We start from the raw sequence: 17339 nt of genomic DNA on the forward strand, positions 1-17339 counted from the left end.
TAGTGAAAATTGCAGAACGGAGCTTATAAATTTCTAAATTTGGTTGATAAACTAATGAAATCTATTCGTTATGTACTTTATGATATGACCTGATGAATAAAAATCGCAGATCAACACATGTGAAATTATTTTTAACGCAGACTGGTGGACCTGTCACTTTCAAGTTTACCAAAATGCGTTTTTCAAGATAAATATATTAAATATATTATAAATTAAACAAGATGTATAACCAATTATTGCAAGCCAGGAATGTAATAAATTGAACTTTATAGATTATATTTTTTTGTTTCAGTTTACATTTTTCCGAATTACAGTTATTGTTATTATAAATTTAACATAAAATTGTTATTACTACACAATATTCTTCAATTGGTTTCACGTAATCGGTCCACAAAAAACTAAACACATGAACATTTACATGCATTTCAAGTCATATAAGAGAATGTTCCATTTAAGTTATAATAATTGTTATAACTATACTGTCAAATATGTTCCACAGCCTATGATGACTTAGTCCCTAAGTCGAATGCTCGGCAAAATAAAAAATAATTACTGATATTAACATTATTCTTTTCTTCCTATTGGATATTAATGAATCAGTCACCAAAAACAGTGAACAATTCTTCATTGATATTTTAAAATAATATAATTAATTTTTTAATGGAATGATATAATTAAATTTGGCGTTACACATTAACATAATAATATAATAATCACTGAAATATGTGAACATTAAAAAAATTAGGCATTTATAAGGTTAAAGAAATGTATTTTTAACATAACTGAATAAATTTTTTTAACACATTATTATTCCTTGCTGAAGTTTTCTTCATCCAAACTGATTAATAATCAACAACAACAAAAAAAATTAGTTGGGTCCAATATGTATTTTAGACACCTGAGATAATCCCCTAAAACAAAGAAGAAAATAATTATCAGTTTAGCGTTTTAAACGTTAGGATAAAATAAGTTTGGTTTGAGCATAGAAAGCTCACAAGCATTCCATCCACATCTACAAATATCTTCTTACTTCATAAAAAAAAGTTAAGCTTTTACATTTTTCATCTTCCTATCTTACACAAGGTACATGGAGAATAATAAATAATAATATAAACTGTATACAAAATTATTTCAAAAGGGCTGTACCTTCTACTAATGTTCTCATTTAATAGTTTTTCAATTTAATTAAATGATTAGAACATATAAATGAAGAAGAACTAAAAACAAACATTCTTACTCATTGTTTCTCTCCAGTTTATAATACACATCAATTGTAGAAACTCGAGATAAAATATTTAAAAATTCTTGATCATGCGTGATAACAATTAATTGAAAATTTTTTCTAGCTGACTGTGTCCTTACTATTCTAAAATAATAAAACATTAATAAATAAAAATTTGTTTTCCTCTCATTTTTAAAGAATATAGAAATTAAAAATAATAAAAGTTCTTACTCTTCCAATGCATAACTTAAATTGACTATGTTCGAATGATCTAAATTAGTAGTAGGTTCATCCAAGGCAAGAATTCCACAATTTGAGCTAAATGTTTCAGCCAATGCTATTCTGATAATAAGACATGCTAAAACTTTCTGGCCAGCGCTGCATCTTCCACGCATATCTAATTCAGTTCCTGTTTTTACTTGCACTACTCGATACTTGTATGCTCTCCTTTTGTCAGCTGAAAACATAAAAGGTGAGGGCGAAGTTTAAAGAAGATCATTGACGCTATTTTCGAAAAAAAATCAAAAAGTGAATCATTCATTTTTTATTTGAATAAAGGAATCAGAACAACTGAATTTACTGCAGCAGATTCAGAAAAAAAATTTACTTTTTGTTTTGAGTTTTAATTATTATGTTTACGTACAGAAGATTTTCTTAAAAACTGAGCAAAAAAACGAACAAACAAACTTTTTCAATGAGTAATGACAAAAAAAAAAAAAAAATCTTTTAAGGAAAAAATATTAGTCTTACATTATCTTATAATTTTTACTTCTTGGAACTACCTTAGAAGAACTTTGAGAATCCTTATAAATTGGTCTGTTTGTTTCTACTTCCAAAGAAATAAAACATACCTGATACAGTTTCTTCCTGTTCTGTTTTTATTTCAATGGTATCAATATCATTTCCAGAATAAACCTTTCTCCACAAATCTCTAATAATGGTATTAATTTGCTCCATACGTTTCTTATGATAGTTCATCATTGCCCAGTCGAGAGCTTTAAAGTAAGAATTTAAATCTTCCACCGTTTTTTCCGTAACCTTTACAAAACAACATGTTGATACGAAAATAATCATCAAAATCTTATTTTACTTATTTATGCCAACAGCAACCTACCATCAGTTCAATATTTTTATCTCGATAATTTTTATCAGCATTCTTATAGTGATTCATATTCAAATCCGATTGAATATTAGCAATTGTTTGTTGTAGTTCTCTTTTACTACCTTCAGCTTGCCCTTTCTGAAATTTATGAAAATTTAATAACAATATTTAATACATGAAGCATTTATATTCAACATAAATCATTTAAAGTTTTGTGAAACTGCTAACCTCATAATACAGCTTTTCTTCTTCTTTTTTTAGTTTCTTTTTTTCTTCATGAAGTGATGAATAATCTAAATTTCCCAATTTTTGTTTTAATTTTTCTACAGAATTCATAAGATCTTTTTCTTCTTGTAATTTTTCCCTAAGTTTCATATTATCATCAAGTTCTCTTTCTCTTACCTGAATTTGATGGCCACATAAAATTCTTATAAATTATTATCTGGGAGAAATTATAATTATTTTGCTAATAGAAGATATTTTGTCTGCGTTAACCTTTTGAGAAGCAATATAAGTTCTTAAGTTATCTCGTTTATCAAAAATATTATCTTTTTTCTGTTGGAGTGCGTCATTAGTTCTTTGAAGCGCTGACAGTGACTGATGAGTTGCTTCCAGTTTTTTGGAACCTCCAGAAGCATCGTATTCCATTACTGCTCTATGTAACTTTTTCAGTTCTTCCAATCGATGCTGTAATTTTCTTATCTGAAATCATGACACATTAAAAAGTTTTTAGAAAATATGAATAAGTTTTTTTTTTTATGTTATTACTAAATTAATATTCAAAATAAAGTAAATGATATATTATTAATTACTTCGGATATTTTAGCATCAAGAGTAGACGAATTGGAAGATACTAATGCTTTCATCTGTCGCGAACTTTGATCAACTTGTCTTGAAACTCCGGCCAAATCTTCAATTCCTTTTTCTATTTCCATCTGAAGCATAACTTCTACATTTTCCAGTTCATCTCGACGCTCTGCTAATTGGGAGCGCATTTGTACATTACCGCTTATCTAGAATCAACAGAATCAATAGTGATACTTACTTTGTTCATAAAAAAATCATTAAAAGTTTGTAGTATAGTATGATAAATTTTATACATTAAGATAGATTCAGATCTATCCATTTTAGCCTGCTGCTTACGAGATTTGTTTTCTAGAGAAAAATGATAGCAGGTAAAAGGCTAAAATCTGCTAAGAATAAAGTCGCAATTACATGAGGTAAAGACAGACATAATAGATTTTTGTATTCAGAATAAAGATGAAATTTCAAATTAGAATTACGATTTAAAGAAAACATTTTTTGCGAAATTTTGGTGTGGTGCTCTGCAACTGAAGTGCATCTGTACGTTTATCTCCAAAAAGTTCTGTTAAATGTATTGAATAATTGTACACCTACTAATCTCATTAAAAGTATTGCCTACTAAACTACTAAGCTTGAAAATAAACATTTGACGGAAGTGTGATACTAGAAATAATTGCATTGCAATCTTGACAATAAAAACACCAAAAATTTATTTTGCTTTGGGATCCGAACTACCAGTATAAGCAGACCTATCGATTTTATTTTAACTTTTTGTCAGACAACATTCATTTCAGGGGTTGCTAGAGGAAGCACGACTAACCTCGTCTCTGGAGATGAATTAAAGTTTAATTTAATTATCCTATAAACTTTGCAATTAGCAAAGTCATAAGATTAAATAAGATAAACTAAATCTAATCACTGCAGTAAGAAAAAGTGGTCCACTTTCCAGAGATCCAACAGAATATTTATCACTAACTTAAAGCAGAAATATTTTCGAATTAAAAAAAAATATACAAAACACTAAAATCAGAAAATTAGTTTCTTTTAACTGCACTTCAAAATAAAAAATACCTTCATTTGTTGTTCTTGCAAAGAATTTTTTTGTTCTTGTAACTGATGTTTTTTAGTAATAATGTTGTTACGCTTTGTTAAGAGAGAGTCATGTAGACGTTTGGAACTTTGTAGAGATGTTCTTATCTCTTTCTGCTCCTGTAAAGCTTCTTGCAAAGATCTTTTGTTACCTGCAAAAATTCACTAAATTGAACAGGATAATTACATTATTTCCACTAACTTTTTACTTTTATTTTTTACACATCTATCTGCTTTACTCTCAATTAATTTTATTCAGTTTGAATTATCAACAGTACCAGGAGGCAACTTTGCTTCCAATTTTTGTATTTCTCTGCCTAATCGTCTTGATTCCACAAAATGCTGCTCCAATAAAACAATATCACTTTGCATACTTCTGGCAACAGCTTCATCTGATTGAGGACCTTCTATATCTAATTTTAACTGGTTCAAAACTTCTCTTGAAAGAAGTAATTTTTTTTCTTTCTTATCTAACTGGGCCCTAAAAAAAAAGGAATCATTTAATATGGAAGATACAAATGAAATTAATCTCTAATAATGTAGAAAAACAAAGATAAGTTCAATTGGGTAAATCTCAGTAAAGAACAAATATAGGTCACTGAATTCTCCACCACGACTTGTTTGTTCTATATAGCTTATTCTAGTTCTAGCTTGTTATACTTTCAATCCACCCTCAGATTAAGTTTTTAGGATCTTCCTGCAAACAGTCCTAGTTTTTTCATCGGGCTAAAAGATAACCAGACTGTTAGATGATTGTCTAGAGCCCGCAATGAAGAACTGTCATCCCTCAGATTTATAACAGCAACTTTAAAACTCTGCCCCTATGACTAATTGCAGGTCACTGCGTCAACAAAAATTGCGGACGTTTAAACTGAATATGATAGTCTGAAGGAATTATGTAATTCCATGAGGAATAACACAGTTTTTTCCAGACCAATCCCTGTGAAAATCAAATCTCCGCTTCAAACACGTGAAACATTTGTGCATTCTTCACCTGAAGCCTGATGCTACACCAAACCTTCGGAGGATGTTCACTGCCATCAGCATGATTGGAACGCGAATCTTGAGTAGATATTTCTGGTAGCTAACTAGAAGTAGCTTATGACACTCTAAAGCAATCTCCACATACGCATTAATCATCTTTCTGAAATCACTTTATCAAGCTTCTATACCATAAAACTCAAATTGAAGTTTTTACAACAAATAATGAAATAGAAGCAAGTCTGTGTCGCCATTATGTTTTAAGTCCAAGTAGTCAAAGATAGATAGAAAAAAATACAGTTCAGTGACACTACACAGAAATATTAAACTTTCAGGAGACGTTCAGTTTACAAAAATTTGCATTATTGTTGACGATTTTTAATTTCATTCGCGATTAAAGATGAAGGTTTTTAAAACCTTAGGTATTAATTAAAAACATATTTCAAATAAGCTGTTACCTATAATGTAATTATAATAAATGTAATTATATTTCGCTGATTAGATTTCGCGGACCTAACTACAATTTCAAAAACCAAAGAAACAATAACCAAAGGTTGTTAAGGGACATCTGGGAGGAAAAGCAATATTTTATTCACTCTTTGTAACTGTGTCGCTATTTTCGGGGATGAGCTCCGAATTATCTAGCATCTATTCCGAGAGATATGAAAGGTTTCTTTGGGAAACAATGGTTCTATGCTTTGAGTTTATGTCCCGGTTTTGGGGATAATGCACGGAATTTTGGGGAACCCATTCTTAGCGAGGTCAGCACTAAAGACTAACTTATGTGTCTAATTGCAAGTAGAATATTACCTTCTTCTCTTGTCCAAGAGGAATCTATGAGCTAAATTGCAAGTTTTTCAAGCCTTATGGTATCATTGATTTCTTGATGAGGAAATGATTATTATATATTATATAAACATAAATGTAACATTGAAAAATATAATATTTACTGTAATTGTGGGATCTCAATACTTTTCAAAACTGCAAGCTTCTCATATTTTGGCTTAAGCTGAAGCAATGTTTTGTACTTTTCTTGTGTAGAATCCAACTGTTCCTTGTTTGTTCTGAGTTTTGAAGGTACTTCTCTAACTTTCAGTGTAAGCTACAAATATTTTTATTTTAAAAATTAATTTTAAGAAGATTAAAATTTAATTGTTTAAAAAAATTATACCGTTAAGAAATACGTTACCTCAGATATGAGTTTGGTAATTTCTTCTTCCTGCTGAAACCCTCTATGACACAAAGGACAACAAGGATCTTGCTTCTGCAGTTTCTGTACATATCTTCTAAACATATATTCTGAAGACGATAAAGTTCCTTTTTGATCCTAAATACACAATATAGAATAAATATAAAAAAAATCGTACGTTAAAGCAACACAATTTATGAGATTTACCTGCAATTCTTGAACTTTATTTCCTAACTCTTCAACAAATTCATCATAATCCCTCCCATTGCAAGCCTGAGTGATAGAAAATTCATCAGCCTCTAATCCTTGCTTTGCATTTTTCAATTTTTCTGCAATGTGTCTTTTTTCTGCTTCCAACGCTGCAATTTCATTCTCTTTTTGTTTAATTTCTTCAGTCTTTCCTCTTATATCATCAGCCTGTAATGAGTTGATTAAAAATTAATTAAGAAATAATAAAAAACAAATTATAAAACACTATTTAATAAACAGAAGAAACCTACTAGGCTTTCCATTAAAGCTTCCAACTGAAATTTAATGCCTTGTTCAGGAATCTCTTTTAGAAGATGTTTCAATGATGCGTCATGTCGACTTTTCCTATTGAAATATACTATTATTACCAATATTAATTAAATAATACTACATGTGTAAACAATAAACCAAGGAAAATGAGTAAAAAGATAAAAGATTGTAGTAATTTCTAATTGAAATATATTTAAAATGAAAACAAACATTAATATTTTAATACTTACAACTTCTTGATTTCTGCATCCCTGGAAGCTTTGGTTTCTCTATGAACATCTAATTCAGCTTGAACGCTACTTATTATCTGCAAATTTTGGATATCTCGTTCAAGGACCCCAAGATTATCTTCATGTCTAACAAATAAATTTTGATTAAATAAATTTATTGCATTTATACTTTTTTTTTAAACAAAATTTAAGACGCGTTAATGTTGGCACCGATTCACTGCACTGCCGAACTCTAGTTGCCGAAAGAGTTGTCTCATAACAGCCAAACGATTGAATGGAAACTTGTTATAGGCTCAAAAAAAGAAAATCTACGGACAGGTAAATGGTTGTGAACCCAGATTCCCCATGTGAGGATACAGTGCACATACCATAAAGCGTAATCTCTTCCTCATTACATTTGTCCAGAATGACAAGATAAAATTTTTAAGAAAAACTCATTTTAATCCTATAGCTATTATTTTTGCTGTTAGGGTAGAAAGTGGTACAGAATCCTCATCGTTATCAGTATATTAATTATGTTAATTAAAGCATCCTTATATGGCTATGGCCGATTTAAAAGTTTAAATAACAAAACAAAATTAAATAAATATAACTACACATATTAAGTTTTTCATCTGCTACTAGTTCAACAGTATGTAACTCAGCCATTAAAACATTTTCCACCGATCAATCAACAATGACTCCAACTTGGCAATTCATGCGATTAACAGTTCCAAAGTACATGAAAAACTACAACCTCTGGTACCTAAAATCATATTTATAGTTTTACGGTTTGGCCAAATTTTTCCGTTTTTATCGGAAGTGGTTCTAACGTTTTAGGGCCAGTAAGGAAAGTGTAGATTCTAAATTTAAATAATCAAATACAACCTTTCTCGTTCTTGTTCAGCATTTTTAATTTCGTTATCTAAGGCTTCCATATCATTGTTTTTAGTTACATCTTCAAGATCCCTTTTGACTCTGTCTAGTTTACTCTGTAAAACACCTAATAATTCTGCAGACTGATCCACCTAAAAGAATAAATACTTATAAAGAAACAAATGGCCTTATTAGAAAAAACAAGGCTGAATTATTGTAACAAATAAAGTTTTTTGTTTTATTAACTGTAATATATGGCCAAACTATGTTTAAAAATGTTTAGATTTTTGAAAAGAATATTTACCTCATAAATATCGGCTTTTAATTTATCCAATTCTCTTTTATTTTGTTGTAGTTGAATTTTTTTATTTTCAACATTTTGTTCAACTTTCGCTCTTTCTTCTCTGTAATTATCAATCTCTTGCTGCAATTTCGATGTTTCAATTTTCTGTTTTTCTTTCAGCGTCTCAACCTCAACTTCTCTTCCGGAAACACCTCTTTCTAATGAAAGGAATACTCTTTGAATTTCATCAGACTGACTTAATTGTGATACAGAAGTAGCTATACATAAAAAAATACAATTTGTATTACATTTTATTTCAAATTAGCTAATTTTAAATTATTTTTTACAAATTGTCCAAATAAAAACACGTACAAACTAGAAGATCTTCTGAAAGAGATAACATAGCTGAATTCCTATTTTCTATTCTCTCTTTATTTTTTTCTGAATCGCGAATTAGTTGTCCTACTTTAACTTGTTCTTCACTGATAAGCTGGTTATTTCGTTTTAATTCTAGTATAGTAGACTCTCCTTGTTTTTCTAAAGATTCCAACTCATTTTGCTTATTCCTAAGGTTTAATAAATTATTATTTAATGAAAATTGCTTTAGAATTTGATAAAATAAACCTAACAATAGCTTAAAAAAAAAATTGTTAGTTGACTTAATTTGACCGCCAAGTCCACTCACTGAATTAAACAAAATCTGACTCATTACACACTTTTTTTTTTCTTTTATTATATTCTTAAAGTTCACACTCAAATTTTCTTTAAACTCGTTTATGTTATATTTAATTCTTAACACATTCGAAGGAATCTATAACCATATCCCCTCTTAATCGAATTTTATGAAAAACTTGTTCAAGTGAATTTTTAAATATCAGGTTAATGGAACTAATATAAGTAAAAAACATAATTGGACGGTGATAAAAAATTGCATAGTCATTTGAGAAGCGTGGTATTAATTGTGCCTAGATATATGTTTATTATACTGGAGCCACTATAAAAGAAAATTGGCTAAGGCAAAGCCCTGATGGTTAGTGATTAAAAAGGTGAGAGCTAAGGGGAATAGTGCTGCATTGCCATGAATGGTGAATAAAATCGTCATAAGAAGAAACAAAATTAATAATAAGATCTTTCTGGAATATAAACCTTACTTACTTTAACTCATCTTGAAAGTTCTGAATTGCCTCAATCAATTCATCTAAAGAACCCTTAAATTCATACTGGATAGCGTTTTTATATTCTTTAATTGTACTACGGACACTTGCTAATTTTGTTTTCTGGGTTTCGCAATCAGTATGCATCTGACCTATCTGATCTTCTTTGCTAGCTAAATCTCTTAATTTTTCTGAAATTAATTAGTACGACTATTTAATGAATAAATTTTATAATTATAAAATATTTTTAGAAAAAGGATTCAGAACAAACATTAGGATTATCTAGTACTCTAAATTCCCAAAGATGAAGGCCAAATGTTTATAAATATCTGAATGTTAATTACATTATGCTTGGGTGTGAAAGATAAGGTGATAATTTTCTTTACTGTTACCTTCAATAGGCTTCAGTTTGGATAAAAATGTTTCAATTTTCTGATTACACTCAAACATTCGAATTTCAGTTTCACTTAATCGAGTTCTCTTTTGTCCTGCTTCAGTTTTATACTGATTTAAGTGATGAAGATCAGCTTTTAGCACTTTAAGTTCTGAAACAAACATTTGATTATTTTGAGAGCCCAAGAAGATACATACATATATATTAAAAAAAAATAAAAATTAAATTACCATCATTATACGATTTCCTAATTTTCTTAACGTGCTCTAAACATTTATTGTACTTCACTGCACCAAATATTGCGTCAAAGCGTTCTTTGACTACGCTACCTATATCTAAAGGCCTACAAAACAACTTTCTTACTATTTCAAAAAAATAAAATTGGACTTGAAAGAACAAATTTTTCACTCACCAATTAGACTCCTCTTGATGACATAGCAATACGTTACTCAGTACAGCTTTAGATACACCCATCGAGTAAAACATTTCACTATCAATATCAGCGCATCTTCCAGAAATTGATGACCACTATCAAGTCAAAAATTAATAAGATGAAGTTCTAAAATAACCATCTTATGTAGGATTTGTAAGTGAAAAATGAAACACGCGTAAATAGGGAATTAAAAAATTAAGTACGATTGTATTTTTGGACTTTGCTGATACAATTATGTGAATAGAACTGTTCTGAAAAATCATATAAAACAGATCTGAACTGACAAAATGCTCTAGATAATTCTAATTGAAAATTGGGCCAAGGTTTGAGGGAAAAGCCAAATTTTCTCATATTTCTTGCTACAGAAATTCCTGTGGTAACACCTGTATTACGCTTTCGAGGGGCGTAAGTAGCCAAAGAAGTACCAGAAGGAGCATAGAAGGTATCCTTAGAGCTTTTACTAAAACCATTCTCCACCCCAAATCGATCACTCAAATTGAAATAGTTATTTTGCAAAAATGAACTCTCTCTCATAATGTAATTTTTTCGATTTTAGACGTAATTCACTCTTATTTTGAAGCTCTTACTAGTTATCACAAGATATTCAAACAGTATTCTGAAATGTAAATCTGGTGAGGTGTATAGTCCAGATGTTATTAGTAATTTCTACAAAATTCTTCCACTCGAAGGAACACTTTAAATGAACCTAGCCAATAAATATCAACATTGAAACCATAAATCATGGAGGAAATCTGAAATGTTTTTAACTTTTTATATAAGTGATTCTCGACTGCCCAAAAGTATAGAATATCTTTATCAAAATTGTCCGGAAGGAAAGTTGCGTAAGGGTTGATCGTCAAAAACTGCACGAAAAAGCAGCAACAACTTAATTTAATAGATTTTGAGAAAAAAAGCACCCAAAAATGAGAATTGCAAGCAATTTCAAAAAATTGTTCTTCTTTTTGTTATTACCTTTTTTTGTAAACAAAGTAGCGACAAAATGCGTGATCTGCTTATGATATATCACCAGAAGCGTAAATCTGCTCTTATCAATTTCATAGGATAATCTTAGGGCACCCCTAATAAGACGATAAATAGATAACTCAGCTGATATAAAACATCGAAAATAGTATTTTCAAGTTCCTAATCACAGTTTCCTTGAAACAAGTGGTACGTTATTTTGTCTGTTTACAGCATTAATTAAAGGATGATTAAAGAGGAGAGGTCTGATACCTCTTATTGTTTTACACAGTCAGCTCCAAAATGGATGGAAGGAGTGTTGAAGCAGAAAGCACTAGTATTGGTTCTTGGTGAAAGACTTGAGGTATACACCTTTCTAAAAATGTATGCCGAAAAAGAAAATATGAAGCTAACATTAAAAGAGAATTGTAATTGCTCGGAAAATTTTCTACTAAGAACGTTCTATTCTGGATACCAAGTCATGAGGGCTTTCCGGAAAATAAGATGGTAAATATAGGCGCCTCCCTCTTTGTTTGTTTTTTTAAAAAATGTTTAAGGCGCGTCAACATCTGAGTTTTTTTTATTGACCGGAGGCGGTCAGTGAGCTGTAAGAGGCTCTTAGGAAGAGAAAATCTAAGGGTCAGAAGCTGGATTCTTCGCGTGGGTATGTTTAAGGTATGAAGACATGAAATTAATTATCTTTGTTTGAAACTAGTTGACGTTGGAAGAGGAGCCTAGGTGTATCACCTAAGAATTATCGCCGAATTATTGGTTATGAATGTTATGAATACTTGCATTTCCATCTTTAAATCTACTAACGACTTGGTCTAACGAATTGGTTTGTAAATTCTTCAGCTTCTGAGTTGCTAGCAAGGTTTTATGGACAGCCATTAGTTCACCTTTCACATCTCGAAACTGTAATTTTATCTGCCCTCTAACCTATAATTAAACAAAAATATAAAATGCAGATTGATTACTAATTTATAAGCTAAGAAAATTTATTCGCCCAAATTGATAAATTACCTCGGAACCAGCCGTTAGTCTCGGATCGTGCACAAAACCTTGCCCTTTTAAAGTATTTGCTGGATATTCACCAGCAGTGGCGTACTTCAGTGCTTCAATAATTGTTGTCTTGCCACAACCATTATCACCAAGAATTAATGTTAACGGATGAAAAAAGGTGATCACTTTTTTATCTTTGTCTTCGGGGCCGAAACTTCTGATTCCCTGAATAGCTATCTTTTCCAGAGATGACATTTTCGGTCAAGTGCCGACTGTAATCGCTACGTAAAAAACTATGTTATTGTTCGCCCTAACACCCGTTCAATAATTAGCAGCTAGACAGTTGCCGCCAGTAATATACGCAAAAGGTTATAATAGGTTATTCCGCTTATCAACTGAATGATCGAAACTGATATGTTGGAATGAATTTACGAACAGTTAATTGTTCAATAATGAAAGATGATCAGAAGTGATTTAAAACTTCCATGTTTGTCCAAGCTCGTTGTTACATTTTTTCTTTCTTAAAATATTCCAAAATCGCAAACTTTAAAATCGATTAGAAGACTTTTTTATTTTTAACGAACGATGATGAGAGTGAGGTTTCATTAATGTTTCATAAAGTTTAAATTAAACGAGTTCAGTAGTTGTTAAAGTGGTGTTTTTTCTTACTAGAAGGTGTCATATCTTTCACAATGTCGAGACCTGGCACAAGACTGGACGCTAAGAAAGTTGTTAGTTATATTTGTTCTTTACTATTTTCTTTTTTACTAGAGATAACAGTAATTGAAATAAGAAAAGTCGAAAAACTGTTGCAGTCATTTAAAAGTTACCTCTTTTTTTGTTTGAAAGGAATGTAAGAATTATGCATTTCATTGTGGTATTAAATGTTTGTAATGCCTCATTAGTTATGATTGTAAGTAAATATGCTCTAAGTTAACCTTTGACAAAGAGGTTGACTTTCAAATTGTTTTACTTTATTTCTTTTGTTGCTTTTCTCTGAGCGAGATTACCAAGGATAGATTATGTAAAATGCTAGTGGTTTGATCTTCACTATGGTTTATAGTGAAGAAGTTTTCACATTTCCTGATTTCAAACTGTAATTAAATGGCACAACTACTTTTATTGATTCATTTTCCAGACTTCAAATGAACTAAACAAAATCGAGAAATAATTCTTGATTCTACGTTTCCTTTCATATTACACATATACGGTTACATATTAAACAGCGATCGATTACTTCTCATCTAAAACTGAGTTATATTTTTGAGAATGTTGGGACTTTCATGGACATTTTCAGTATAAACATACTTTATTCCTTTTATTTTAGATTTGTACGTTATTTTACACTTCCTATTCAATAGAATCTTATATTCTCATTCTCTTTTCTGTTTTTTTTTCTTGAATGAAAACTGCTCAAACTGAGCAACATTTTCCTAAGGAAGCATAATTTTGAAATTTAATTTTTTTGCTTTTTAAAATGTTTCAGAATTCAGAACTTTTTACTCTTACGTATGGAGCATTAGTATCTCAGTTAATGAGGGACTACGAAAATGTAGAAGATGTTAATAAGCAGTTGGAAAGAATGGGCTATAATATTGGAGTTCGTCTGATTGAAGACTTCTTAGCGAAAACTGGTTCAGGACGATGTTACGACTTTCGAGATACAGCTGAAAAAATTCAGGTTGTATTTTATTAAAAACAATATTCCAAATTATGCGTATTTATTTAGTCTTGGTCGTTGTTGAGCTGAATTTGTCAAGATGAGCTTTCACTATTTCGGATATGCTGATGACATAGTGGTGTTTATTAGGGAGGCTTTTCCCCTTCGCAGCGTCATGGAGGTTACCGAGCAATCATGTACTTTGAGTATTCTAATTGTCAATTGAGTATGCCATATTGTATAAGTAGCAAAATGTAACTATTTGACCAGAGGATGTGAGGGTAACCAACCTTATTCCATTCAGACAGTGCCAATAGTATCTAATAAGGCACTTTTAAGCCGATGTAGGGTAGCAGTTAAACAGTCTTTCAACGAGTTAGATATCTCGTTTAGATTCACTTTTCCCTAGGTGCATGAAGCCATTGCTGTTGATGTTGCTAAAGATCGTATGCTCTTTTTTTTTAAAATAATTTTTACTTATTTCAAATAATTTATTTTTTACAGACTGGATTTCGTTTATACTTAGGTGTAACACCTACAATTACTAACTGGAGTTCTGCTGGAGATGAATTTTCCCTTCAATTTGAATCAAATCCATTAACGGAATTTGTTGAACTCCCAGATCACTGTTTAGGCTTAAAGTATTGCAATATTTTAACTGGGGTGTTAAGAGGTGCATTAGAAATGGTTAGCAATATTTAATTATTTCTTCTTTTGAATGATTATTCATACATAATATTTATTTAAGTTGATAGATAGTTCTTAACGACACACATCAATTTTAGGTACAAATGGACGTAACATCTTTGTTTGTCCAAGATATGTTGAAGGGCGACAGCTGTACAGAGCTTAGAATAAAATTTATCAAGAGGCTGGAAGATGCTATCCCAGCTGGTGAAGATTGAAATTGCTTATTTTTAATTCGGAATAGATGCAATAAATATTTAACTTTTTGAAATTGTATAAATTAATCATTTAAATAATTTTTAAGTACATGTTTCTTTTCCATTACTTTTATTCCATTCGTGAAAAATATTTTTAAATAGGTTTGTGGTATCCAGAGTAATCCGAAAGAATACTTTGGTACCTATGATAAGAACATTTGGGTTAAGAATGGACTAATTTTAAATTAAAAGTTAATTTTGCGCCTTCTCGATGAATTCCCGGAATTGTTGGCCTATTTTCGGGAAATGGACCCTTCTGTTACAGATAAAACACCAGCCAATGTGCTAGTCTTGGCCTTACTATATGCTCTTGATCACTTGCTGGAAACATACGGTATAATGTAATTACGGATCTTCTGAAGGTGAAAAATTATGAATGTTTCAAGGTGAATGGGATGGACTTAGAGGTACGGAAACATTTTCTTTAAGAGAGGTGACAAGAAGAAAGATCACTGACCCAACGCTATGAAACTGTAACAATGATCAACCAATGAATGTCAGTCTAGAAAAAAATAAATATCCGACTTGTGAATACCCTTTAAATAAAACCAATTTTAGGAGAACCGTGGGATGCAAATAAAGTGCCAAGTTTGTGGTTCAGTATGAGAGGAATCACACTCAAATTAACGTGGGGGGCTCCTCGATCGATTGGTGGTCCATATTAGATGATACTTCTAGCGGAATTAATTGTAATTGTTGATTCGTCGGGAATTAATCACCAAAACTGCGCATGGAGAATTTCACGTACAATCCTTGATGACATGCTTCGATTGAGCTGTGTTTTTTTGCCTCCAAATTTACTTTTGGACTTTCACATGACCTTTAGAATAATCACTAGAAACTCAACATATTTCAGCGTTTGGGGAGCAATGGTCATTTTGATTGCCTGCGTTCCTTCCCTTTTTGGTGGAACCGCCTTTTAATACAATACTTTTACATAAATGATTAAAAGTCTAGATAAGACATAGTGAGTAGGGAGATTAAAATAGTTTTAATTCCATTTTCAAAAGCAAGAAGGAAAATAATTTAAAAAAAAAAAAATCAGCTTTATCTCTTTCCGTTTCCACCACTTCATTCACTTCCGTTAAGATAGTAATTTAAAAAAAATACTTTAAAACTTACATGATTTTATTGTTTATTTCGATAACTATTCTACAATAGCGTCTTTCGAAGATACAAATTATTTTAAAAGCTAAAATGCTTGATTGTAAATGAAGAAGGAATGCCATCGTATCTACAAATACATTGTATGGTACAACAAAAATAAAATTCAAGCGCATTATTTATTTAAAACAATACGTGTTCAATCTTCATCTGTTTCGTCCTGACTTCCAGCACTGCTTCTCGTATCACTGCCAGAATCTTCAGCTTCATTGTTGCTTTTGTTAGTTTCTCTTTGTTCACTTTTATTGACGCTCTCTTCCGTTTTCTCAGATTTGCTATCCAAAAATGAACTCCATTTCTTTAATCTTTCTTGTTTTTCTTCTTCAGATTCAATAATTCTGGATATTTACAGAAAAATAGCAAACAGTAAAAAGAAGTTACACAGTTATTGAAGAAAAAACACGTTAGAGATAACTAACTTGTATTTGGTTTTTCCATCCCAAATTGCTGCTGAAATTCGCCTTTGGCCAAACCATCTGTTGTTCAACAGTTGCACGCAAGCATCTGCTGCTTCCGGTTCTTTAAAAACCACTTGGGCAATTCCTTCAGGATGCCTCTGTAATGTGAGGTAATCATGATTTATATAATGAAAGGGTTTTAAGGTACAGTTCGAATCTTTAAATAGTCGATAACAGTTGAAGCTGAAAATAAGTTGGACGATTCATCCAAACCGAATATATTAAAGGTGAGGCGTACAGGATAGTTCTTTACTCTCCCAAGATCTGGTAATGGTCGTTCTGACAACTGTCCCCATTTTGCTATCACTACCTATGCAGAGTAGGTCTTATTAAGGAGGATGAACGGGTCTGAGGAGACAAAAACAAATATTTCATGAGTCGTACTTAACCCTAGTGACAAAATCAGTCTTCAGGCTCACAGCGAATTTCAGATCAAAGAATTCATCTGAACATTCTGCTGAGGGTCTGCTGAAAGAGCGCTTTAAGATTAAAGGTACATACATGCCTCTAATGGGTTTCGAACACCAAAAAACTCTAAAATTTGTAAAGTAAATTCATTTTTTTTAAAACCTATTTCACGAAACCTTATTCAGACGAAACACCAAATATGGACCTCGAACGTCGACACTTAAATGTAATTTCACTGTAAACCGAGAAGACAAGAATCTGGATCTTACCACAGAAACTGTTAAGATTTTAAATACCACAATTAAACTAATACAATTAATTTTTCTATAGAAATAGAAGAAAATAGTGAAATAAAAGCCATTTTCCTTTAAGGTCGGAAAACTCGGAAAGTGTAAACTAAGTGAATTTTTACGTTCTAATAATTTTTTTCAGGCTTAATAATTTCTTCAAAGCATTTTATATGGAAAGCGTTAAATATCTATTAAATT

General features: G+C 31.0%; 3 protein-coding genes across 3 annotated transcripts in view; 1 reads left to right on the forward strand and 2 right to left on the reverse strand.

The window, feature by feature from the left end:
- Positions 1-250: 250 nt before the first annotated feature.
- On the reverse strand, positions 251-12617 carry rad50 (DNA repair protein rad50). Its single transcript, XM_074133431.1, has 24 exons — positions 12239-12617; positions 12011-12154; positions 10235-10350; positions 10053-10165; positions 9821-9973; positions 9430-9619; positions 8647-8840; positions 8296-8552; positions 8004-8143; positions 7137-7262; positions 6888-6981; positions 6595-6804; positions 6388-6525; positions 6149-6300; positions 4496-4698; positions 4200-4369; positions 3137-3337; positions 2820-3026; positions 2553-2726; positions 2337-2462; positions 2074-2260; positions 1454-1679; positions 1238-1366; positions 251-911 (listed from the first exon to the last, which is right to left on the reverse strand). Exons 1-24 carry the CDS (start codon positions 12470-12472, stop codon positions 869-871), a joined length of 3927 nt encoding a protein of 1308 aa, XP_073989532.1. The 5' UTR covers positions 12473-12617; the 3' UTR covers positions 251-868.
- Positions 12618-12725: 108 nt separating this feature from the next.
- Positions 12726-14872, forward strand: Bet3 (blocked early in transport 3). The gene is made up of 4 exons (XM_074133651.1): positions 12726-12948; positions 13704-13898; positions 14382-14564; positions 14663-14872. Exons 1-4 carry the CDS (start codon positions 12910-12912, stop codon positions 14780-14782), a joined length of 537 nt encoding a protein of 178 aa, XP_073989752.1. The 5' UTR covers positions 12726-12909; the 3' UTR covers positions 14783-14872.
- Positions 14873-15931: 1059 nt separating this feature from the next.
- Positions 15932-17339, reverse strand: part of barc (RRM1_TatSF1_like and RRM2_TatSF1_like domain-containing protein barc) — an 81350-nt gene continuing 79942 nt past the window's right edge. Inside the window, exons 8-9 of the mRNA XM_074133593.1 lie at positions 16405-16541; positions 15932-16323 (exon numbers count right to left, since the gene is read on the reverse strand). Of these exons, the coding sequence (XP_073989694.1) occupies positions 16125-16323; positions 16405-16541 (336 nt within the window). The 3' untranslated portion in view covers positions 15932-16124. The remainder of the gene's footprint in view (positions 16324-16404; positions 16542-17339) is intronic.

This window comes from Rhodnius prolixus, unplaced genomic scaffold (genome assembly GCF_049639745.1).
Source record: "Rhodnius prolixus isolate KJV_2025 unplaced genomic scaffold, Rpr scaffold_1, whole genome shotgun sequence".
NCBI lineage: Eukaryota > Metazoa > Arthropoda > Insecta > Hemiptera > Reduviidae > Rhodnius > Rhodnius prolixus.